This window comes from Amblyomma americanum, chromosome 2 (genome assembly GCF_052857255.1).
Source record: "Amblyomma americanum isolate KBUSLIRL-KWMA chromosome 2, ASM5285725v1, whole genome shotgun sequence".
NCBI lineage: Eukaryota > Metazoa > Arthropoda > Arachnida > Ixodida > Ixodidae > Amblyomma > Amblyomma americanum.
Window position 1 is genome coordinate 164,995,928 of NC_135498.1, and position 24,117 is coordinate 165,020,044.

The window sequence follows — 24,117 nt, forward strand, 5'->3', positions numbered from 1 at the left end:
CTTACGGCGCGGTTCAGGTGTCCAACGATATATGAGACAGATACTGCGCCATTTCCTCCCCCCCCCAAAAAAAACCAATTATTATTATTATTATTATTATTATTATTATTATTATTATTATTATTATTATTATTATTGTCCACCCCGCCGTAGTGGGTATGTGCGATCTTGATTTCAGGCCAACCAACCGTGGTTTAATTTCAAGCACATAGGGTGAGATATCGCAGAGCACACTGGCGTCTTCTGCACTTCGCCTCAATCGAAACGCGACTGCTGCGACCGGGGTTCAATCTCGCGAACTTGTACTCCTCAGCAGCCGAACGCCAAAGCCGCTAAGTCATCGCGTCAGATGTGCAAAATAGGACATCGCGCTTAATTGTGAACACAAAATCAATGTGTGCAGCTTCTAAGAGAATGCCCGTGATATGATGTCAACAGGGCACAGTCAAGAGTTCCTGAACATTTCGGAAAGGTACCTTTCCCTAAATTATATTTAGCAAGAAAGTTTTTACAGGCGCAGGGAAAGGAACTTCGTCTTCTTTTACGTCGCTATGCCAAGCCCGGTGGCCAAGGAATGCCCTGTAGCCTGATGCGTGCGGCTCGACAGCTTTGGCCACGTCCTGCACGAATCTACTCCTGCACCAAACCCTAGCCAACTCCCTCTCATCGGCATGTGCTAGATCTGGAGGACAATAACCACTGCACAATCCACTCTACTGGTTGAACAGCAGGCGCCTCCGGTTCCAAGGCCGTCTGTGCACGTGTATATGGGCGGAATGAGCGCCTGTCCATATCATGGTGCCTGCACGTACAATTAGTGGCATCCCTTTTACCTTGGAGCCGTGACCATTGCTTACTAGCTAATTTTTCTCAACGTGTCTTCTTCGAATCCACTGCACCATTTGCTTGGCCAGAGTCGGCAGCGCCGCCAGATGCACGTGCGGCGCGCGCAGTTTTTTCGCCATCTCCAAGCTCGCTCATCGGCAGCCTTGCGACGCTTCGCATCGCCGTAGCCGGAGTCGAGAGCGCCGCCACATCTCCGGCGCCGCCTCAAGCTGACGCGAAACGGTGAGCCCTCAGCGTGAGGCGTCCACCGGGCCGGCGCCGGCTGCTGGCACGCGGCTGTTCGAACACGAGCCCAGGAGGCGCTCCTGCTGCTGCCTGTGCCTGCTGCTAGCTCTACGCTGCGCGGTCGTTGCGAGCTGCGGTCCTCCAGCGGATTGAGCCCCCCCGACCTCCGCTGTTCTCGCGCCGTGACCCCCACCGACCTGCGAGGCTGGAGCGCAGTGGTGAATAAGTGCAATTCTCTCTCTATATATCTCTCCTCTCGCGGAGTCGCGATAGCTGGTCGCGTTGCTGCAAGCCGCATTTGCAGCCCAGTGCTTGTGCGTGTGCTGTCTTCATCAGATGCGGGCCTCGTGGTTCGGCTAACGCGCGCTGGTCTCTTGATATTAACCTTCTTGCGTCCAGCGCGTTCTTTCGGATAGACGCTTGTCGATGGCAGTCTGGCGCCATACGCCCACGCTCCGGAGTCTTGAGGCCTATAGAAGGTCGTTTTATTTCGCGACTTAACGGCTACCATGCGTGAATTTTAGACGCAGTATGTCGCGGGAAACAAGCAACGTTGTTCCCCCGTCCCGTCGTTTCTTTCGCGACAGTGCATGATTGTTTTAATTTGAGTAAAAAAAAAAACCTGCTCTTGCTGACAACTGATATTCCCTCTGTTGTCATCGCCTGAGATGCCCTTAGGATTTAGTTTTAGCGCTTACGTGTAGTTGTTTCCGCAGCTGAGCTAATGCGTATTTACAGTCCCGCATGTTTCGAGCTTGTGTTTGACAATATTGGGTAAGGATTAGAGCCTGCTAATTATTTCTTATGCGTTCTGCAAAAGCCTAGTGCAAAATGGTCAATATTGCCTAATGTAAACGTAAGCATTGCCCCCTTCCACCCCTTCCCGTCATTCGTGTCTCAAAGCTATCACCGCTTGCGCCACTAGTTCAAGTCAACACTCTGAGCTCAAATGCTGACGTTGACCTTGGCAGGTTAAGTTGCGGAGCTCCTGCACATAATCCAAGCCAAGGATCCCGTGTCCGCTCTGAAGAAATTAAGGAAGCATGCCTGATATTTCGCTTCGTTTTTGTACGTTTTGCACTAGAAAACAAACTATTGGGGATCTTTCCGTACCACAATCGGCTAAAGGTATTTGAATGCGATAGCTTTTGTCGGGAACCCATGCTGAGAACCTCCGGCTTAAGTATACGAATGAGAAATCGATTTACCGGAAAGGAAAGGTTGCAGTAACAGTCATTTCTAGTAGGGCACCTGGCCACGTGCCGCCTGCGTGTTGGCGTGTGCCGGAGGAACCACTTCTGGCCATCAGTAATTTAACGATTCCTTGTTAAGTATGGTTCTTTCTTTTTGCTTTTTGTGATTGGAAGCCGCCGCGGTGGCCGAGTGGTTATGGCGCTCGGCTGCTGGCCGGAAAGACGCGAGATCGATCCCTGCCGCGGCGGTCGAATTTCGATGGACGCGAAATTCTAGAGGCCCGTGTACTGTGCGATGTCAGTGCACGTTAAAGAACCCCAGGTGGTCGAAATTTCCGGAGCCTTCAATACGGCCTCTCTCATAGCCTGAGTCGCTTTGGGACGTTAAACCCCATAAACCATAAACCAAACCTTTTTGTGACTGACCTCATCGACCTCACACGCCCGCCATCGCTGGCTTGAGCCAGTAAAAAATACAGAAATCGAGGCGTGGCGTTGGCGACCTCCCACGCCATTGTGGCTCATGGAGCAGACGATATGTGCGGGCGTACTAGGGGGAGGCATGAGGAATTGCTTTTCCTCTTTCACTCCCACCTTCATTTCATGATAATGATAATAATAATAATTGGTTTTGGCGGAAAGGAAATGGCGCAGTATCTGTCTCATATATCGTTGGACATCTGAACCGCGCCGTAAGGGAAGGGATAAAGGAGGGGGTGAAAGAAGAAAGGAAGAAGAGGTGCCGTAGTGGAGGGCTCCGGAATAATTTCGACCACCTGGGGATCTTTAACGTGCACTGACATCGCACAGCACACGGGCGCCTTAGCGTTTTTCCTCCATAAAAACGCAGCCGCCGCGGTCGGGTTCGAACCTGGGAGCTCCGGATCAGTAGTCGAGCGCCCTAACCACTGAGCCACCGCGGCGGGGCATTTCATGATAGCCAATCGTGAAAATTGAAAGTTGGTTTTTTTTTTTTGCAAAACCCGCCGCGGTGGCTCAGTGGTTAGGGCGCTCGACTACTGATCCGGAGTTCCCGGGTTCGAACCCGACCGCGGTGGCTGCGTTTTTATGGAGGCGAAACGCAAAGGCGCCCGTGTGCTGTGCGATGTCAGTGCACGTTAAAGATCCCCAGGTGGTCGAAATTATTCCGGAGCCCTCCACTACGGCACCTAATTCTTCCTTTCTTCTTTCACTCTCTCTCTTATCCCTCCCCTTACGGCGCGGTTCAGGTGTCCAACGATATATGAGACAGATACTGCGCCATTTCCTTTCCCCAAAAAAACCAATTATTATTATTATTATTTTGCGAACCTAACCGCGGCGGCTGCGTTTTTATGGAGGCAAAACGCTAAGGCGCCCGTGTGCTGTGCGATGTCAGTGCAGGTTAACGATCCTCAGGTGGTCGAAATTATTCCAGAGACCTCCACTACGGCACCTCTTTTTCCTCCCTTCTTTCACTCTCTCCTTGATCCCTTCCCTTACGGCGCGGTTCAGGTGTCCAACGATATATGAGACAGATATTGCGCCACTTCATTTCCCCCAAAACCAATTATTATTATTATTATTATTATTATTATTATTATGGGGAAAGGAAATGGCGCAGTATCTGTCAAATCGGCGGACGCCTGAACCGTGCCGTAAGGGAAGGGATAAAGGGGGGACTAAGAGAAAAAAAGGAAAGAGGTGCGTAGTGGTGGGCTCCAGAATAATTTCAGCCACCTGGGGATCTTTAACGTGCACTGACATCGCACAGCGCACGGGTGCCTTAGCGTTTCGCCTCCACTGAAATGCGGCTGGCGCGGTCGGGTTCGAAACCGGGTACTCCGGATCAGTAGCCGAGCGCTCTAACCACTGAGCCACGGCGGCGGGTCCAATCATGGAGCGGAAGCGCAAATCGAGATGGATTACGTTTACGTTTGCAGAATTGAAAATTCGTTTTTGAGGAAAGGAAATGGCGCAGTATCTGTCCCACATCTTCGTGGACACCTGAACCGCGCTGTATGGGAAGGGATAAAGGGAGGGAGTGAAAGAAGAAAATTGGAGGACGCTTGAAAATAATAATAATAATAATAATAATAATAATAATAATAATAATAATAATAATAATAATAATAATAATAATAATAATAATAATAATAATAATATGAAGTTTTTGGAGGGAAACGAAATGGCGCAGTATCTGTCTCATATATCGTTGGACACCTGAACCGCGCCGTATGGGAATGGATAAAGGAGGGAATAAAAGAGGAAAAATTGGTTTTTGGGGAAAGGCGCAGTATCTGTCTCGCATATCGGCTGACACCTGAACCGCGCCGTAAGGGAAGGGATAAAGGAGGGAGTGAAAGAAGAAAGGAAGAAATAGGTGCCGTAGTGGAGGGCTCCCTGGAGGACGCAATAATCTTTAACACGCGGTCGCGTCCAGCTGTTAAAGATTATTATTATTATCTTTAACAGCTGGACGCGACAGCGTGTTGCTGCATTACCAAGGAATCCGCGGAACGCCATTGCCCGTTCAGCGCGACGCGTTGCCCAGAAAATTTAAGGAAAGGAAACATATCTTGGTGGACACCCGAGCCGCGCCGTAAGGCAAGGAAAATTAAAACTGGTTTCAAAGAAAGGAAATGACGCCTGTCTCGCATATCTCGGTAGGCACCCAAACCGCGCCGTAAGTGAAGGCGTTAGTTTCCCGGCGCATTACGTTGGGCCTGAGGTATCTTGTTGGGAGTGCCTTGCCTGGTTTAGGAATTATTCCGACCTGGGCGGGCTTCCACTGTTTTGGGTGTTTTCCCTCTGTCCAACATTTCTTTATGAAGTTGGGGAAGGCTATGATTGAATTGTTATGCAGGTTACGCAGCACTTTGTTGCTAACTTCGTCGGGACACGGTGCCGATTTGGTCTTGTTTGGCTATTTACGCCGTGATTTCCGATTCGCTTATGGGCTCGTTCAGTTTTGGGTTCCCTGCCCTTGTGTAATCAGGGAGTGGATCCGTGCTGGTGTCGCTTATGTATCTTTCTTGGGTCTCCTTCATGAGGTCCTCCACTGGACCTTGGTGTTGGTGTTGGGTTTTCTGAAGGTTGCGCTTCTGCGTGGATTTGCAAACGTCGGGGTCTAGTAGATAGCGTAGCAAGTGCCATTGTAAAAGCGACAGCTTTACTGGCCTAGGATGAGCGAGCAAACTCGGCTCCGAGAAAGAAGCCTTGCAACAGCCGGAGCGACGTCGCAACCATGTGGCATTTTTCTCTGTCGCTCTCTCTCCTTTCCTTAAGGCGAGGTTCGGCTGTCCACCGAGATATGTGAGACAGTTAACTGCGTCATTTCTTTTGGTAAATTGGTTTTTTTTAGGAAAGAAAATGGCGCAGTATATGTCTCCAATATATCGGTGGACACCGGATGGATGGATGGAAAAACTATTTTTGTCAGAATGCATGTGCGGAGGATTCCGTGCTAGATGCACTCCTAAACTCAAATACACCTATATGGGAGTAAAAAGTGAGTAAACTGTCCTCTAGCGCACATCTTTTTATAAAAGGGTGTGTTCTAGAGGACAGTTTTACTCCATTTTTGCTCCTTTAGAGTGTGGCCATTAACCCATGGCTGACGGCGACCAGGGTGGCCCACTCAACGGCCCTGGTCTGGACGACCGGGTCTGAGCTGGCAACACGGCCTCCCACTGCTCGAGAGAAGGATCGCACATAATATCCACCGGTGGCAGCGCTATGCTCCAGCTCTATAATATGTGGTCATTGGTTGCCAGCTCCTGACACCATTTGCATTCTGGCTGAACGTCCGGGGAGATTTTGTTTAACACGTATGGGTTATGCTGCGCCGTAAGGGGAGGGATAAAGGAGGGACTGAGAGAAGAAAGGAAGAAAGAGGTGCCGTAGTGGAGGGCTCCGTAATAATTTCGACCACGTGGGGATCTTTAACGTGCGCCTTGTGTTTCGCCTCCCTCGAAACGCGGCCGCCGCGGTCGGGTTCAAACCCGGGTACTCCAGCTCAGTCGCCGAGCGCCTTAACCACTGACCCACCGCGGCGGCTCATTCCCTCTCCTGAAAATCAGTTTTCGACTCCGCACAGTACACGGGCGCCTTCGCGTTTCGCCTCCATCGAAACGCTGGCTATCCTCTTTAGGCTTCGATTTAGCTTCTGTTTTCGAAGTCTCTTTTCCAGATTTAGTTGTCTTCACAGATATGAAGGAGGCGGCTGTCCGCCTTTTCAACGGTAGTGTCCTATTATATTGTCTTAGTTGCCTTTCTAACGCGCTGTCTTAATTATTTAGCCCAGTCGTCAATGTCTGTGATTTAAGTTGAATTGTTGTGGTCCCTTACGTTGCGGAAGGTGCCCCATGCAACCAAGTGCAAGCATTTGGCCTTCTTCCTGGTGGGGCCTGCGCTTACCACCGTCTCCAGTATAAAATGATCGCTGCCCAGGTTTTCCTGGATGTTGACCCACGCTACCTCGTTTACATCCTTTACATCGCTAACAAATGTGAGGTCAGGGGACGCATCCGAGGGGCGCTGTTGCCCGCTCTTGTTGGGGTTTGGGGTCAGTCAGTAGAGTGAAGCCCTCCTGCAGCACGTCGAGCTAGAGTTTCCTGCCTTTGGCTAGGTCTTTCTTGTATCTCCATGCCGTGTGCTGAGCGTTAGTGTCTCACATCACTACCAAGGTGATTTTTAGAGTTTTCAGAAGAAGGGGTTTGAAACGGACTTCCTTCTGTCTGGGCCTGCATTAGATATTGAGTACAAATAGGCCATGCTGGTGTTTCTTCGTTGGAATGAGTTCGGCCAGGACGTGGTCTATGTGGTCGATCTGAGCGTCATGCTCGATGACTGCTGTGCTTCTTCTAACCAGCGCGGTTATTTCATTTGGTTTGTCTGTACGGATCCTAATGTATGAGGAGTAGCCTGATAATTTGGCTTCACCTCCCGTTTCTTGTAGTGAAACGTTTGCACAGCCTATCCACCCTCCGCGGTGGCTCAGTGGTTAGGGCGCTCGACTACTGATTCGGAGTTCCCGGGTTCGAACCCCACAGCGGCTGCTGCGTTTTTATGGAGGAAAAACGCTAAGGCGCGCGTGTGCTGTGCGATGTCAGTGCACGTTAGGCGGAACCGCATGGCGCGGTTCAGGCGCGATTGACGCGCGGATAATTGGAGGCGCGCGTCGTTTTGACGCGTGCCCAGCACGAAATCGCGCCGCCGCGTGCTGCTGCTCGGAGTAGAAAAAAACGCCTCGCGCGGCGCGTCCGGGGCGCGTCCGCCAATCAGATTTGAAGTAAGTCACGTGGTATTTGGTCACGTGGCATTTTTGGTTTTTGGTTTTGCCACTAGATGGCCCTACTCTCTGCGCATGTCGACGGAGCCTCTTCGGCGCATTTTTTTTCCGCTCTGCAGAACCGGCGCGCACGTGAAAAACACGTGCTACTGTTTCGTGCGCGCATCGTGTTCATCGAAAATGGAGAAAGCAGTCTTCAACGAGGCCCTTATCACGGAAGTGGAGAGGCGTCGCGTCCTGTGGGATATACGCGACCGCCTCTTCTGCTCTGTAGTAAGCGCCCGACACTCCATATTCTATGTCGAGTTGTAAACAAGCAGCGGCCTCTTGGCATGCAGAAAGTACATAGTCGCAGTTTCGCACACACTCTTCCTGCTTGAAATTAAGCTTGATAAATATACTTCGGAAAAAAATGGCGTTATGTAATTACACTAAGATTATTTCTATTGCAGTGTTGTGTAAGTTTAAGTGCATATTACATATGCGGTAGCAGGGACAATTCATGTCGTTGGGAGTTACGTTGTCTGGCAACCCGGAAAACGCGCCGCGAAGGCGCCGCTTCCCTTTTTTCGTGCGGGTGCTCGCGCGTTGACGGCAACGCGCGAGCACCCGCACGAAAAAAGGGGAGCGGCGCGTTTTCCGGGTTGCCAGACAACGTAACTCCCAACGACATGAATTGTCCCTGCTACCGCATATGTAATATGCCCTTAAACTTACACAACACTGCAATAGAAATTATCTTAGTGTAATTACACAACGACATTTTTTTTTTCGAAGTATATTTACCAAGCTTAATTTCAAGCAGGAAGAGTGTGTGCGAAACTGCGACTATGTACTTTCTGCATGCCAAGAGGCCGCTGCTTGTTTACAACTCGACATAGAAAATGGAGTGTCGGGCGCTTACTACAGAGCAGAAGAGGCGGTCGCGTATATCCCACAGGACGCGACGCCTCTCCACTTCCGTGATAAGGGCCTCGTTGAAGACTGCTTTCTCCATTTTCGATGAACACAATGCGCGCACGAAACAGTAGCACGTGTTTTTCACGTGCGCGCCGGTTCTGCAGAGCGAAAAAAAAATGCGCCGAAGAGGTTCCGTCGAGATGCGCAGAGAGTAGGGCCATCTAGTGGCAAAACCAAAAACCAGAAATGCCACGTGACCAAATACCACGTGACTTACTTGAAATCTGATTGGCGGACGCGCCCCGGACGCGCCGCGCGAAGCGTTTTTTTCTACTCCGGACAGCAGCACGCGGCGGCGCGATTTCGTGCTGGGAACGCGTCAAAACGACGCGCGCGTCCCAGTATCCGCGCGTCAATCGCGCATGAATCGCGCCATGCGGTTCCGCCTTTAAAGATCTCCAGGTGGTGGAAATTATTCCGGAGCCCTCCACTACGGCGCTTCTTCCTTTCTTCCTTCACTCCCTCCTTTATCCCTTCCCTTAAGGCGCGGTTCAGGTGTCCAACGATATATGAGACAGATACTGCGCCATTTCCTTTCCTCAAAAACCAGGTATTAGTCAGAGCCTATCCGCGGCGCTTCATCAACGATGCCAAAGAAAAACACGGCAGAGATACTTAAGACTGCGTGTGAGAATGAGGAAGCACTAAGTTCCGCGTCATGCTGCATTATAGGATGAGTCTTGGCTATCTATGACTACGAGGCATATGCATACTTTGTACACGCTCTATACACCTTACATTGCGTTACTTGTTAAGCGCTTAGTCTTGCTACGTTGCAGAATGATTGACTCATGACTGGGACTACGAGGCATGACTATGCGTAATGTTTGTACAAACTCTATACACCTTACATTACATTGCATGTAAAGTGCTGAGTCTTGCTACGCTGCACAGTTATTGAGTTATGACTCGCTACGCATCATGATTGATTACGCATACTTTTTAGAAACTGTATACCTCAAATTACGTTACTTGCAAAGTGCTGCGCCATTATACGTTGAAGAATGACGATGAGTCATGTCTGACCACCAGACTCCTAGGTCACAGTACGTTAATAATAATAATAAATGGTTTTGGGGAAAGGAAATGGCGCAGTATCTGTCTCGTATATCGTTGGACACCTGAACCGCGCCGCAAGGGAAGGAGGGAGTGAAAGAAGAAAGGAAGAAAGAGATGCCGTAGTGGAGGGCTCCGGAATAATTTCAACCACCTGGGGATCTTTAACATGCACTGACATCGCACAGCACACGGCCGCCTTAGCGTTTTGCCTCCATAAAAACGCAGCCGCCGCGGTCGGGTTCGAACCCGCGAACTTTTGATCAGTGGCCAGGCGCCCTAACCACGGAGCCACCGCGGTGGGTGTACGTTACGTTTCATCATTCACAACACATGTTCGCTTTCTTGCCTTGTGACATCGTACAGGCATCATCCGAATTTCGTGCCATACACTGCAGCGGACGGCTTCTGTGCTACTCGGACATATAATGCTTTACTGTCAACGATGGGGCTGAATTTAAAACAGGCGGCGGCCGTCAAGTATAGACACCTTGAAAAAGGGAACAAAAGGTCCAGTCGCTGCTTTCACTCTCTTCAGCGTCTGAGGACGCCATTTAATTATAGTAAGGCCCTTAAGTTATGGGGAGGAACGCTCTGAGGCGAAGATTGATGTGAACCTGAGCGGTGGCCCCGACTTGTGCAGGGCATCGGGCCGCATCCGGCGAGGAAGCATGGGCGCCTGAGGGTGCCGCCGCCGCCTCGATGGTTTCCGAGCAGCCCGAGGTGACCCCGCCGCCGGAGAACTTGTCCGAACATAGCGTCGATTCCAAGGTGCAGTCCTGCAGCAATGGCGACATCTGTCGCATCTGCTTCTGTGGGGTCAGCACGGAATCCCTGCTGGCGCCATGCAAGTGCAAAGGCGAGTGTTGTTCCCCCGCTGCTGCGTTTATGATGCGGCACACCTTTGGCCCAAATAACCGTTTTGGTTTGCATGACCACCCCCTCACCTGGACCCGCCGGTCTTTCAGCTGGAGCGCTTCTCCCGCAGGCTCACTGGCCAAGGTTCACAAGACCTGCCTGGAGACGTGGCTGGGAAACCAAGCTATCGACCAGTGTGAGATCTGCAAGTACCACTACATGACGGCACGCCGCCCCAAGGGCTTCCATGAATGGCTTATGAACTCGAGCACACGCGAGGACAAGCAGAACCTGGTGGGCGACATGGTCGCCCTGCTTCTCCTCACGCCCCTGGTGGTCTTCTCCTTGTGGCTCTGCACGGAGGGCGCCATACAGTTCAGCCACGAGGGCTTCCCCACGTGGGAGAGCGCCGGGCTCGTCTTCATCACCATCGTGCTGTTTGTCGTATTCTGCGTATGGGTCACCCTGCTCTACAGGTACATGCAAACCATGTGCACGCCTCTCTCCTCAGGAAGCGCCCTAGACCTGACCTTGAGCCCTGCGCCTTAAGAGACCAGGTATAAGGTCGCCTCGCTACCGATTTCGGTCGATTTTTTAAATACTTCTGCAGAACTACGAAAGCAGAGAGGGACTGCAGCGAGTTTGCCAAAGTCGGTTGGCTGCGACCAGGACTGGCATGTGTGAATGCACCTGAATGATAGCAATCCTCCGGAGGGCGCTGGGGAGCAAGCAGTAAGAGATGAATAGGGAACCATGGGAATCATGCATCGTGAACGCAGAGTGATTCACCATGAGTGCGAGCAAATTATGCCTTGCTTTTCCTTGACAAAATGTGTTACGGCATAGTATGGCCCATTCCATGATTCACGCCTGGGATATAGTTTCGCTTACGGACTCATAGACGCAAAAACGCAGCACACCGTAGTGGACGGTCCACGAACCACGGACCGGGAAGGTGATATACAGGGCGTTTTGCGTAACATTTACTGCATATTTCATTTAATCATAACCTCTTACTAATATACTGAGTTCGCATCAGCACAAATTATTTGTTACTGAGAAAGGGTCCGCTGATTGCCTAGAGCAGCTTGGACCCACATCCTCCTGGTAGCGCATAATAGTGCATTTGATTGCTGTACATTAAATGAAAGGTGTTTCAGTTCAGTTATCCTACCCTCAGGGCTCTTCAGGCGTTAAAGAAAGGATAAAGTAAGTACAGTAAAGCATGTAACGAAGGAGCAGTTAAAGTGGATAATTGGCTGGGGCAGATATGAAAGATCGGTGACTAGGACTATTGTGACAGGAAGGTAGGTCCAGTCCCGGCTTCTCTTGTCTCGGCGCGGAGGACTTGAATGTATGGAATGTCTGTGTATTAAATGACTACTGCTGGAGTCGTACATTCGAAAGCAATATTGAATCTGGCGCATTCACAGCAATCACGTCGATGAGAGGGAAGGTGAAAAGGACAGGTTTATTACAACCAGTACTACCACTGTCTCGCCTTGAGCGATGGCGGTGTAATACGCGCGAATGCCCATCTTTTTCACAGGAAGAATCAGGCATGAGCGCTTTTATCTGTGAACAAGTTAGTACTTATTAATAGGAGTTTGATTGGAAGGGAAGAAAATAACTAAAAAGCGATGACTCAGAAGTTTTGTCTTTGTACCGGATTCCTTTTTCAAAGCGGGCATCCTAGCTATTTCTGCACTAAATGGAGCCGTATTTTTTCCCTTCTTTGTAAGTTAAAAATAAAACGGGAAGGGGTGGGGAGGGGGAGTGCTTTCAGCCTGGGCTTTTATATAAGAGTACGTGACATTTGGGGCAGATGTTTCGAGACTGACGAGAGGGATTAAAAGTGCGCCCAAAGCAGCGAGGAATGGAATAGAAAATGGTAGGCGTACGCTGAGACTAGAAGATAGCAGTCGGTATGAGGAACCAAATGCGAGTTAATGATATATTGTATCACAAATCAAGATGAAAAACGAGCTTGAAGACGACGCTCTGCAGTGAACAGCTCGAGAATCTGGTGCAGTTTAACACGGGGCGTGTTAGGCTGTGCCGATAGCCTAGTGGCCTTGTGCAGCGACCTTTCATTAAAGTCCCTCTCCTCCTCCTCCCCTTTGAAGTTGATATGTTTGCGCCGCGCGGGTTCAACTCTCAGTCGTGGATGTTGATGTTTCTTTTTCTGGATCTTTTCTTTATGCGGACATACATCGCTCATATACAATTTTATTAGGCTCTGGACCTCCAGATTAGTGCTTTCGTATTGATAATCGTCACCAGCTAAGTTACAGCCACGGCCAGACAAAAGCTTCTCCCATATCCCTCCAATTAAACGTGTTCTGTGCCAGCTGCGTCCGCCCTGTTCCCGCAAATACCTAATCTCATCTACCCTTCTCGGCGATAGAGGGATCTTCATGAGGCTCGCCAGAAAATGGTAGTATGGGGCCCGGGGTGTAGCTGGGGGGGGGGGGGGGATCATATAGTAAAAGGAAGGGGCTTAAACGAGTAGCCTTATGGCGCGCGGTATTGAAAGCGTAGGTGTTGAACGGCAGGACGCTGTCCCAGTTTTCGTGCTTTGAATCAACGCCCATTGACAGCCTGTTAGCGATCGTTTGGTTCGTGCGCTCATTTGACCCATTCGTGTGGGGATGGTAAGGCGAGGAATGTTAAGAAAATGCGATGCACAGGAACGGAGAAGCTGCTCCATGACGTCAGCGGTCCAACTGCCGACAAAGGTCACTGATGATAACTTTTTGGGGTCCATGGCGGAGAACTATGGAGCGCTGCATATACGATGGTAGGGCCCCCGTTTCGCAATACCGAGCAAGGTAATCAACGCAAACCACTATCCTGAGGTTCCCGTGATATGATTTGGGAAATGAGCACCAGGAGATCTATGCCCACATGCTCGAGCGATGCAGCCGGTGGTGTCACAGAGTGAAGCTGACCAGATGCAACGCTAGTAGGGCGCTTGTACCGTTGACACTGATTGCAGCTGGCGACGTACCGCTCAGTCGTGGCCCGCGTTTTTGGCCAATAGAAGCGTTACTGGGTACGGTGGAGCGTTCGTGCCGACCCAAGATGTCCAGATGTTTGGTCGTCGTGCATGGCCTGCGAGACAGAGTTGTACAGGCTCGTCGGAACTACCAGGACGAAGCGCTGGCCTGTAGAAGAAAAGTTTTTTTTCCATAGGAGACCATCTCGCACACAGAAGTGGCTTGTACCGGAGGGGTCTTCAGCCTTCCCAAGGAGAGACCGCAGGGTTGAATCTTTCTGCTTTGCCGCTTTGAATGTGGGAACTCAGGAAAAAACGGTGACACTGACGTGACGCAGTGGTCGAAATTATCGATGTTAGACTCCGTCTCAGGAAGGGGCAACCGCGAAGTCCGCGTCACCGTGCCGGCGACCGTTCTTGTAGGCGACTGTGTAGTCACTCTTTTAGCCGGAGAGCCCACCTTGCAAGGCGCCCACACGGGTCACGAAGGTTAACGAGCCAGCAGAGGGCATGATGGTCGGTGACGATGGTGAACGGGCGTCCGTAGAGATACGAACGGAAATGCTGCGTGGCGAAGACGACGGCGAGGCATTCCTGCTCGGTGACCGTATAATTGCGCTCCGGCTTACTGAGCGAGCGAATCGCATACGCAACAACGTGCTCTTTGTTGTCGAAGCGTAGGACGAGCACAGCGCCGAGGCCAGGACCACTGGTGTCGGTATGAATCTCTGTGGGGGCGGAGGGATCGAAGTGGCCAAGTGCAGGGTGGGATGTGAGAAGGAATTTTATTTGGCGGAAGGTGGAGTCTCACTCAGGGGTCCACTCGAAAGCCACATCTTTCCGAAGCAGGTCTGTCACGGGGTATGCGATGTCCGCAACGCGATGAATAAAGCGACGAACGTAAGAGCATAAGCCCAAGAATCTTCGCAGCTCTTTGACCGACTGTGGTGGCTTGAACGACTCGACAGCTGCAGCCTTGGGTGGATCAGGTCTGACGCCGTCATTGTCAACGAGGTGTCGAAGCGCTAACGCTTGACGGGCACCAAAGCAGCACTTTTCAGAGTTAAGCACAAGGCCAGCTTTGCGCATACAGTCCAGGACGAGAGCTAAACGGTTGTTGTGCTCACTTTTTCCGAAAATGGCAACATCGTCTAGGTAACACATGCATAATTCCCATTTCTACGCAATATAGTGTCCATAAATCTCTCGAAGGTGACGGACGCATTACAAAGGCCGAATTTCATTGCATTAAATCCATAAAGGTCGTCAGGTGTAATAAACGCTGTTTTATCTTTGTCCGCGTGACGCATAGGGATTTGCCAATACCCCGACCAGAGGTTAATAGAAGAGAAGTAGGAGGCTGAAAAAAGGCAGTCGACGGCATCGTCGATTCGAGAGAGGGTGTATACGTCTTTTCCTGCGACGGCATTTAGACACTGGTAATCCACGCAGAAACGCCATGATCCATCCTTCTTTCGAACAAGAATTGCTTGAGCAGCCCAGGGACTCGACGACCCCTTGTATAACACCTTTGGTTAACATCTTCATTTGTTCATTGATCACCTTGCGTTCAGACGGAGACACTCGGTAGGGCTTTTGTCATACCGAATGTGAGGCGCCAGTATCAACCCTGTGCAGGTTCCGAGACGAGGGGATGGAAGATGGGCCGCCGGGCAGTGAAAAGTCAAACACAGTGGAGTGTCGCCAGAGGAAAGCCAACAGAGCACAGCGCTCATGCTTGGAAAGCGAGTTGTCGATCATGCGAAGTAACTGTGACTCGTCGTAAAGCACGGGCGCTGCTGCGCCCAAGGCGTCGTAACGAAGGCAACAGATACGCGGCGAGTCTTGGCAGCATAACGCAAGCTTCAAGCTTTCAGACAGAACGAGATTCTGTCGAACAATTCACTGTGCATAGTTCAGTGTGTCCTTTTGGGACGGAAGCCATGGCATGAGGAACCGAGATATTCTTCATGCAATTCAAATGGTTCGGCTCCACAGTCGCATCAAAAACGTCGAAAGTGGTATCGGGGCAGGAAACCGGTACGCATACAGCCGAAGAAGGAGGCACGACAGTATCTCGGGTAACACAGAACACACACTCTGCACTGCACGAGCCTTCCGCAAGGCCAGTGGTAAAACATTTGCCGACGCTGAGCTCACCGGCGTGATAGTAGAAGTTAGCGCCACACATCTGAAAAAAGTCGAGGCCAAGAATAATCTCCTGCGTCGATCGGGCGAGCACCGCCATTTCCGTGCTGAACACTTCACCACTCACAAAAACATTAACACTACACACTAAAAATTGCAGGCAACGGTTCACCACTCACACCACAAAACTGGACACTTTTGTCCCATTGAAAGAAATCTTTACGTCCGAGGTGACACTTAAAGCAGCATTCATAACTGAAACAGTAGCACCGGTATCCACTAAAGCCACCACAGGTACACCATCCACTAGCACATTCACTTTGTTCCCTAACATGACAACAGGCAGGGGTATCTCACCAGGCGGTCGACTTCCAGGGACCTCACCCCATCGGTCGCGCAGACTAGTTTCCCGCCGGAGGCAAGGACCTCCACCCACGCACCGCCACCAAGATGTTACGACGGGCGACTGAAACCAGCTGGGTCCGCTTGCCGAGCACGAGACGCATCCACCTCGTTCTCCTCCCGTTCTGCGTACTCAGCGATGCCGACCAAATTGAATAGGCATCGCCTCTTCGTGGGCGTCACAATATACAGGCTTAAGGTGTCTGTGGACTCGTAAAAACACAGACCGAAAGAGAGCGGCACGCAGGGTGCGGGCGACGGACTCGCCTTTTAAAGAGGCCATAAAATAATTTTAATGGCCATATGATAATACTACAGATCTGCCGAGGCGGTCGTTCTGAGTATTCATGTCAATTTGAAAAGGTCTGCGTCGACCCTATATTTCCGAAATTTTTAAATGGAAGAATTAGGATGAGCCTCAGAATGATGTCAGATATTCTAGTTTTAGTTTTGACGATGAATAGCTCAAAAGACAAGTTTCAAACAACTGTTGTCCACTGGGGAGCACTGTTTTCTATCTGCCACGGCTCTACATTATGTGGCAAGGAGTTTGGTCCTGCCATGTTTAAATATACAGACGTTCTGCCCGGAAAAAGAACCTGTGTTTCGCATGGTACTGTGCAGTGAAGCCAATAGCCCCCTTGGCGGTTAAGCGGGACAAGTTACGGGATGTAAGATGTTGTCGGGCGCTTTTCCTCAACAGCGGAAATAAGATTGCCGTGCTTGTTGGATATGTCTAAGCATTGCTGAACTTTTCTGCGCAGTTTCACGTGAGCCTTCGTTAGTGAAGGTTTTCTTTTGTAGCTGAAAACATTATCCGGGTGCAACTCTATTTTCATGCGTTGCCTTCAGTCACTTTATTTTAGAATCAGTTTTGTGCACAAAGTACATATTAGCCAGTTTTTGTCTTTAATGGTATTCACATTTTTTAAAAGTATCGCTGCCATCCTGATTAGAGTTTTACATATCACCATTTTTCTTGTGGATTGAAATTCCGCATTGACTATACCATTCAGAAGTACATTGATGTTAGTATATGTGTTTGCGACTTTGAACACTTTCAATCAAAATAATTGGTGAGAATAAATCCAGAAAATAGCTGCTTTCGACGAGGCAGCAACGTTTTTTTTTGTAGAGCTAGGTTTTTATCAGTGAAAGCATGGAAACTTTCAGATAGTTCACGCAATAAAACAATGAACGTTTTGTATATTTAAAATTTCTTGAATATTTTAGTGTTGTGAGCCTCACAGCATAAATATATAGATAATTTTCATCAAAGTTTGCATGACAGAAATATAACTTCACATCACTGCCTAATATTTTTACTTGAAATGCATACTTCACTTGCATCTCATAATTTCATAGACTTGTGTTGAAGACATTAAGTCTGTCGCTCTATGGCCATATGTAGCTCTTGCTCCAAAGAAATCCAACGCCATCAATCTGACCGTGTGTCGCACTGCCTTGAGAGGCGGAGTTGACACTACTATTGCCAGCGGCTATATTACGTCATCATGGCGGAATGGAGGAGCTTTTAGGAAGATGACTTACATTCGTGCTCTGTGACTGCCTAGTGTCTTGGCTGGCACGTTCGCGGTGGCGTGCTGTACCCGATGTCAGTTTTAGGCCGTTGTTGACTCCCTAGCCGTGCCTCCGCCATTGCAATAAAGGGTTAGAATAGATGGGCACATGCGCACCTCGCGGCCTAGTGTATGCAGGCGAAAAAAAAAACGCAGACGGTTAAACATGGCTAAGCGCGGAGTCGTGCATTAGCACTAGTTACAGTGGGCACTTAAGGTCCTTACGTGCTAAAAGAGCTTGATCTAAAGGCCTTTGATCTAAAAGCCTTTGACCTGAAGGCATTTACCGTGAAGGCCTTCGTCCAGGTGTACCCAGCACCCAGGCTTGCCAGGTGTACACACCTGGTAGATTGCCCACAGCCCGGTGGACAGGTGGGCTCCCTTACAAAAATTTCTTTAGACACTCTATAGAGTGTCCATAGAGTTCTCTCTATAAAGTGTATAGACAAACCTTAGAGAAGAGTCTATACGCAAAACAAATCCTATAGACAGTCTGTAGGCAATATATAGTTTATGGCCTTGTAGATTTAGTAGATTTTTGTCTATAGACTGTCTATAGACTATGAATGGACAAAAAGAAATATCTATAGGAAGGCAAGAGACTGAGAAGTCTATAGAATGCCTTTAGACCATTTTTGTAAGGGCTGCCTGCCACAAAGCAGGCTTCAGGAACGTACAGCGTTAGCCAAAAGCAACCAGTCTAGACGGTTTGGTTCTCAGTCGTATACTAAAGCTATTATACCGTTCCCCATGCTCTAAATCTCTATGGTAAGGAGATCCCTTGCCGTCACTTTTCGAGAATTTTTTTATCTTTAGGGAATATGTAAGGGCTCTACAATTCGAATGAGAAGCAAATCATACAGACTGGTTACTTTTGGCAAAGGTTGTACCTACATACTTATGCCCGAAATCGGAAAGTACGCTTAGTAGTGTTACTAAAGAAAAAAACTGACTTCCCATCCTGGAATCCTCTTTTATTTCTCTGAGAAACGGTGGGCAACTTATAATTTAGAATATGCTATATTTATTAATTTGATAATTAATGACTTTGATGATTCATTAACATCCGTATTCAACTTTCGATGAATAGGCTGCTACGGGGCGCTCAGTGTGCATGACTGGAGATGGCATAGCCCCTCTTGAGCATATCTCCTTCCCTAGTGGTGCTAATAGATTAGTGGTTAAGGTATTCTCATTTGCCAATGTAACATTATGGGCTACGAAGCGCGCCATTTCGGAGGGCTGCGGAGGAATTTAAGATGTTTTTTAACGAGTACCGATTTCTCAATAGCCCCATTGAAATGCGGCCGCCGCTGCCTCGAGCGATTTCGTGCTCTTGGAGGTTCATCTGCATCGTGCATGCGCGCCGTTGCGGTAGTGCAGAGGCGATTCGGTGCCCGGCAGCAGCGTGCGGCCTTGTGTGTGCTGTCTGACGACGGCAAGGGCGACGGGAAGCGCTTTTATTCCAAGGCCGGTCTTTTGGACCCGCAGGTACCACTACACCATCTGGAAGCAGTGGCGGTCGCACAACTTCCACGTCAACCTGCTGGTGAAGACCAACGCGTCCATGGGCGACGAACTGCCGTCCACAGCGCACCACGTGGGTGAGCCCGAGGCGTCGCCCAGCGGAGACATGGACGAGGGACTGAGGTACGTGCCGCTAGTCGATAGTCGAATCTCACAGGAGAATCATCCTGTGAGCAGAGCTCAGCCTGTACTGACCAGAGACTTTGACGTGCATAAAATAGATCACGCGAGGTGGCGCGACAATCGAACACTCACCACAGCAGCGGCATCAGCGTTTTGAACATAAGGATACATGGGTGCTGCTATAGGCTAATTGGTTCATGCGGTTCACAACTACACGCGAGCATCTGCCTGGCATGTAGGTGTGGGGTTCGATCGCCACGACCGCCGTTGCTAATCGGTTTTCTAGTGGGTATTAACTTCCCATTTTTGGGCATCTCTGGGGTAAAATTCATGCAAAAAGAGGTCTTTGATCCCGACTCCTGCACGCCAAAAACGTTTGCAATGGCACTCTTTGGCCACGCTCTCGTCGCGCTACTGAAGTCATCAACCACACGGCGTACTCACGGATAAGAACAAATGCGTCGATCTATGCTTCGGGGCTTGCCTATATGCTGTTGAGGCCAAGGATCTCTATTGGGGGTGTTTTAGTCGCTTCATGGGAACATTTAAAACCCCGATGCCAGAGAACATCACAGGATGCAGTATATGCATCCTTAGTTTGGCCTCGATCCGTACTTGTGCTGTGCAGTGTAAACAGGCGTTTTCTGGTGGAAATCGATTTTACTCGATTCTTGAACCCCGAACAAATTTTTCAAAAATAAGGTTAAACTTTCTTTGCACTCGGGAAATGTGCCTTTTAGAGAGAGCACAGGAGATGCCAGAAGTTAGCAGGCAGGACACAGGGTCGTCTTTTTATTAATATTTTCTGGCACTTAAGGCGCAAATCAAGCCGTAAACAGGCGGGAATGATTCTTCTCCTGCCCTCTACGCAAATTTTGAGGTTCGGCGGGGTCGTAAATGGCTCACTACATGATTGAAAGTGCAAGACCCTGTAGCCTGGAAATGCACAATGTAAGTTTCCCCGTGAACGTAGCAGAAGACACCGCGCAGAAATGAGCGGATTGTGCTTATTGCAAAGAGGTATTTTTGGTCCACCGGTGACCTTAAACCTTGGTTTGTCTGACGCAACTTAATTTGAAAATAAGTTAACAAAGTGCGTTTCAGAATAGAGAAACCAAAGCACAAATACTGAACGGACATTTTATTTTCGTCATCGCTCAAGCTCTAACCACGTTAGCTACGTCCTGCTCCAATGCTCTTGCGCGCTGAAAATGGTCGCTATGGTGTTGAATGGCTATTTGCGCAGTGGACAGAAAGACGTCTTTCACGGACGCGGAAGTGATTGCTGCATAGGAGACAAAGTTAAAAAAAGGCGAACGGGCTAGCGCGAACCTAAGCCGTATTTAGCTTTGCTAGGTATCCAGGGGGCAATTTTTTGCCTTTGTTTTCTTAACATTGCATTACAATAACAGTCATAAAACAGACGATTCTCGGCTGCTGAAAATGAGTGCATCTTTCAACCACGCATTTTCCATCACGACCAACAGATGCTCAATGTCTCCGCTTATACAAGTACCCTTCAGTGAACTGAACCAGTGTGTCCAGTTTACGGAGCGTGCCCTTTAGTGAATTAATAAAGAAGCAGTGTGCCCCCTTTCCGCAGCGTACCCTCTACTGAATCCATCAAGAAACAGTGTGTTCCGTTTATACAGCGTGCCCGTTAGTGAATTCATCAAGAAGCAGTGCGCCCATTCACGCAGCCTACCTTTTAGTGAATTCATCAAAAAGCAGTGTGTGCCGTTTACGCAGGGTGTCCTTCTGTACAATTAATCAAGAAGGAGTGCGTCCCGTTTATGCATCGTACCCTCTAGTGGATTCATCAAGAAGCAGTGTGCCCATTTACGTAGCCTACCCTTTAGTGAATTAATCAAAAAACAGGCTGCCCCGCTTACGCAGTGTACCCTGTATTGAATTCATCAAGAAGCAGTGTGTCTCGTTTACGCAGCGTACTCTGTAGCTAATTCATCAAGAAGCAGTGTTTCTCAACAGTTGGTGTCTACAGTATCGCGCATTAAGACCTTCTGGACTTATGGGTGCTCCCTGTACTCTTGCTTTCCAGGAAAGAAGGAAGGGACTTGTAGCCTTATTCACATTTATAAATGTCTGAGGACCTTTGAATGGTACCAACGACGTCTATATCGTGATATGTCGTTACAAAAAACTGATGGCCCACGTGAATGCTGTACATGCTGGCTGAAAGCCGGCGCTTGCGAGAATGCACCCTGCGCAGTCACGTGTTACACGCTGCTACGGCTTACATGCGGCCCTTTCATCGGGCGCGTCCGTACTGGGCCCGATAGTTCATTGAACAGTGACTCTGTAATGACCGGATAACAGTGGGTGTCCTGGAGAATGTGCCACGTGTGCTTGTGCGATAGAGGCGCTCCTGTATGGTAGTGAGCGCTTTTGTGCGTGACAGTTGTCGCTATCCCTTCCTTGGCCCATGGAGCAGCGGAACTACGATATGCACGAACTTCATTTGTGATGAAAACGACAATAACGATTAAGACGCTCGAAGGGCGGTCTGTTGTTTGTGGGCAGGCTTTAAACATCTTCGATCATGACAGTTAGAAAATTCCCGCAGTGCACACGCATCGAAATTTGGCGCACTGATTAGGCCCAACTTTTTGGCATTCAGATAAACTACCCCCAAGTTGTTCGACGCAAAAGTTGCGCGCCACAAGCAGCTGGCATCTCAAACACAACGCCAGAAACCGGCCACCGATTCTGGGTGGATTTTGACTGAGTTTCATTACTGGTAGGACTTAAAAAATACACGGTTTGCTCGATTAAGTAATTGTCTGTTCCTCTCCGGGTGCAATACGTAATAGCATTTTGGCTGTAGCGACTGCGTCACTGTGCTGTCAACGTCGCCAAGTTGAGTGTCGGGGTCTGCTGGCTATTTCGAACTTTAATATCAGTTTAAAATATATTTTGCATCTTAGCAATCATTGATACGCGGTGGAGTTTGCATTGCCAGGAACAGTACAAGACTTCGCACAAAGCTGAAATTCCCTGTCCGTACTTCTTTAACACATTTAACAGTACGCTGGAACTCCATTGCTCCAAGTGTGAAGCTTGACTCTTGAAGCTTCATAGCTTCCTGGAACGCCCTGCAGCAGGCAGCAGTAGAAAAGTACACTTTCCGTAAATGTACAGCAACGACACTGCAGCATTCACCTCGTTCATACTCTTTATCTGGAACAGATTTTTATCTAGTATTTATTATCGCCGTTAATCACTTTTACATCAACGTATAACATTTCATCGTTAATAACATTCTGACTTTGAGTAAAGGGCGTAACTGAGCCTGACATGGGCCCAGAGCTTTACTTCCCGTATGAACATAAAGGCTGTCCGTAGAGACGGCTGGGCAAGAAACGGAAAAAAATAAACTTAGACTTAGGTCTCTTCAATGCGTACTTCACATCAAATCAAGTCACCTTCTCTTTTTATTGTCTTTAGAGTTCTGGCACCTTTCCTCGTTGCTCCTGCTTACTGCATACCTTTGAGAGCATAGCCTGCATTTTGTTACATCGTGCAGGAGAAAATATTAGCCATGCTGCCTTTGGCATGGCAGCTCTTGCTCGATTAAATTTAGGTATGCTTCATTACCTCTGCGTAGAGCACATTTAGCTGGCAACTATACACAACTGCGCCGTTTGCCCAAGCGGTGAAGCAGTTCATGACGAACTGTAGTGCCTCCTGGCTGCCACTAGCTGTGCTTAACATGGCTAGTAATGTGTGCGCGCCACATCGGCGCAGGGCGCCCCCTTACAGGCGACGTCTCGGTTGTCAACCCTTGTATTTCGCTGTCCAAGTGTAATTTAGGAGCATCTAAGCGGAACGTCCAACGCCTGAGCTCCAGTGTTGGTTGCTTTCAAGTGTTATAAAGCCGGCAAAGCTGTCTGTACGATAGCTGCACTATTCGTTGTCTGTGGCACTCCTGTGGCAAATGAGAGAACGGACTCTTGGCTGCAGGCTTACAAAGCAGCGCTAACACGGCGGCACAGAAAACAAGGCAAAGCTCCGCGTGCCCTGTGTTAGTGCTGCTTCGTTTGACAGGAATTTTTTGCGAAGGGGTTTTAAGCTTTTTGCCTTCGGGCGTTTGTGTTTGCAGTAGCGTAGTGGTGGTGGAGGAGGCGGCCGAGCTTGACGCCACCGAGGAGGTCACTGCGGACAAGGAGGCCCCCGGCTCGCCCGGCACTCCGCCCAAGGAGTCACCACCAAAGTCGACCAGCAGTACGCTGATCATCTACTCCACCGCCGTGTGACGCGCCACCACCGACCGCCGTCACGGTGTGCACGCACCAACCGAGGGACAGTGTGGAGCGCTCTCGCCCTGTCGTACACCAACACACAGACATTAAACCACCACACAAGCGCGGCAATTCCGTCCGCTGAGCACCACAGCGGCCTTCCACACCGGGTCGAAAGGGAGGGGTCCACACAGGGGGTTAGAGAAGGAAAAATTGCCACCCGGGTGGCACTCCTCATGAAGGGTGCCTGTAGAGTGCGAGTGAGTAATAAAGCTGTCCATGTGTTCCATGTGCGAGCCCACAAGGGGCAAAACCAGCCAATGTGCATTGTGTACCCTGGTCCCTCCACGAATGTGTGCATGGCAGTGGGCGGAAGAGAAACGCCTCCGTCCCAACATAGCTCCCAGCTTCGCGATGGACCCGGCAGTTAAGCATAGCAAAGCTACAGTGAGGCCTCTTCGCATAAAACTTGTTTACATATAATTTTCACGTGACGTCACGGGTGCCATCTTTGGCTATACAGGCTACAACCTGCACAGTGTATGCGGGAACCGGCTGGCGAGGGAAACGCCCACGCTTTCGCCGTGCATCCTGGAACCGAAGATGGTGGCCGCTATGATGTCGGTGCAAACTATGTATAGCGTGTGAGACACCTGGCTGCAGCTTCGGC

The 24,117-nt window shown here is 49.6% G+C and overlaps 1 protein-coding gene across 2 annotated transcripts; it reads left to right on the forward strand.

Moving 5' to 3' along the window:
- Positions 1-939: 939 nt before the first annotated feature.
- LOC144119237 (E3 ubiquitin-protein ligase MARCHF3-like) lies at positions 940-23,763 on the forward strand. Of its 2 annotated transcripts, none has more exons than XM_077651907.1 (5): positions 940-1,289; positions 10,196-10,411; positions 10,541-10,886; positions 19,030-19,188; positions 23,309-23,763. In XM_077651907.1, exons 2-5 carry the CDS (start codon positions 10,255-10,257, stop codon positions 23,460-23,462), a joined length of 816 nt encoding a protein of 271 aa, XP_077508033.1. In that variant the 5' UTR covers positions 940-1,289; positions 10,196-10,254; the 3' UTR covers positions 23,463-23,763. The 2 variants fall into 2 exon arrangements, with proteins under 2 accessions (XP_077508033.1, XP_077508034.1); XM_077651908.1 differs by having other exon boundaries at positions 940-1,068.
- The last annotated feature ends 354 nt before the right edge of the window (positions 23,764-24,117 follow it).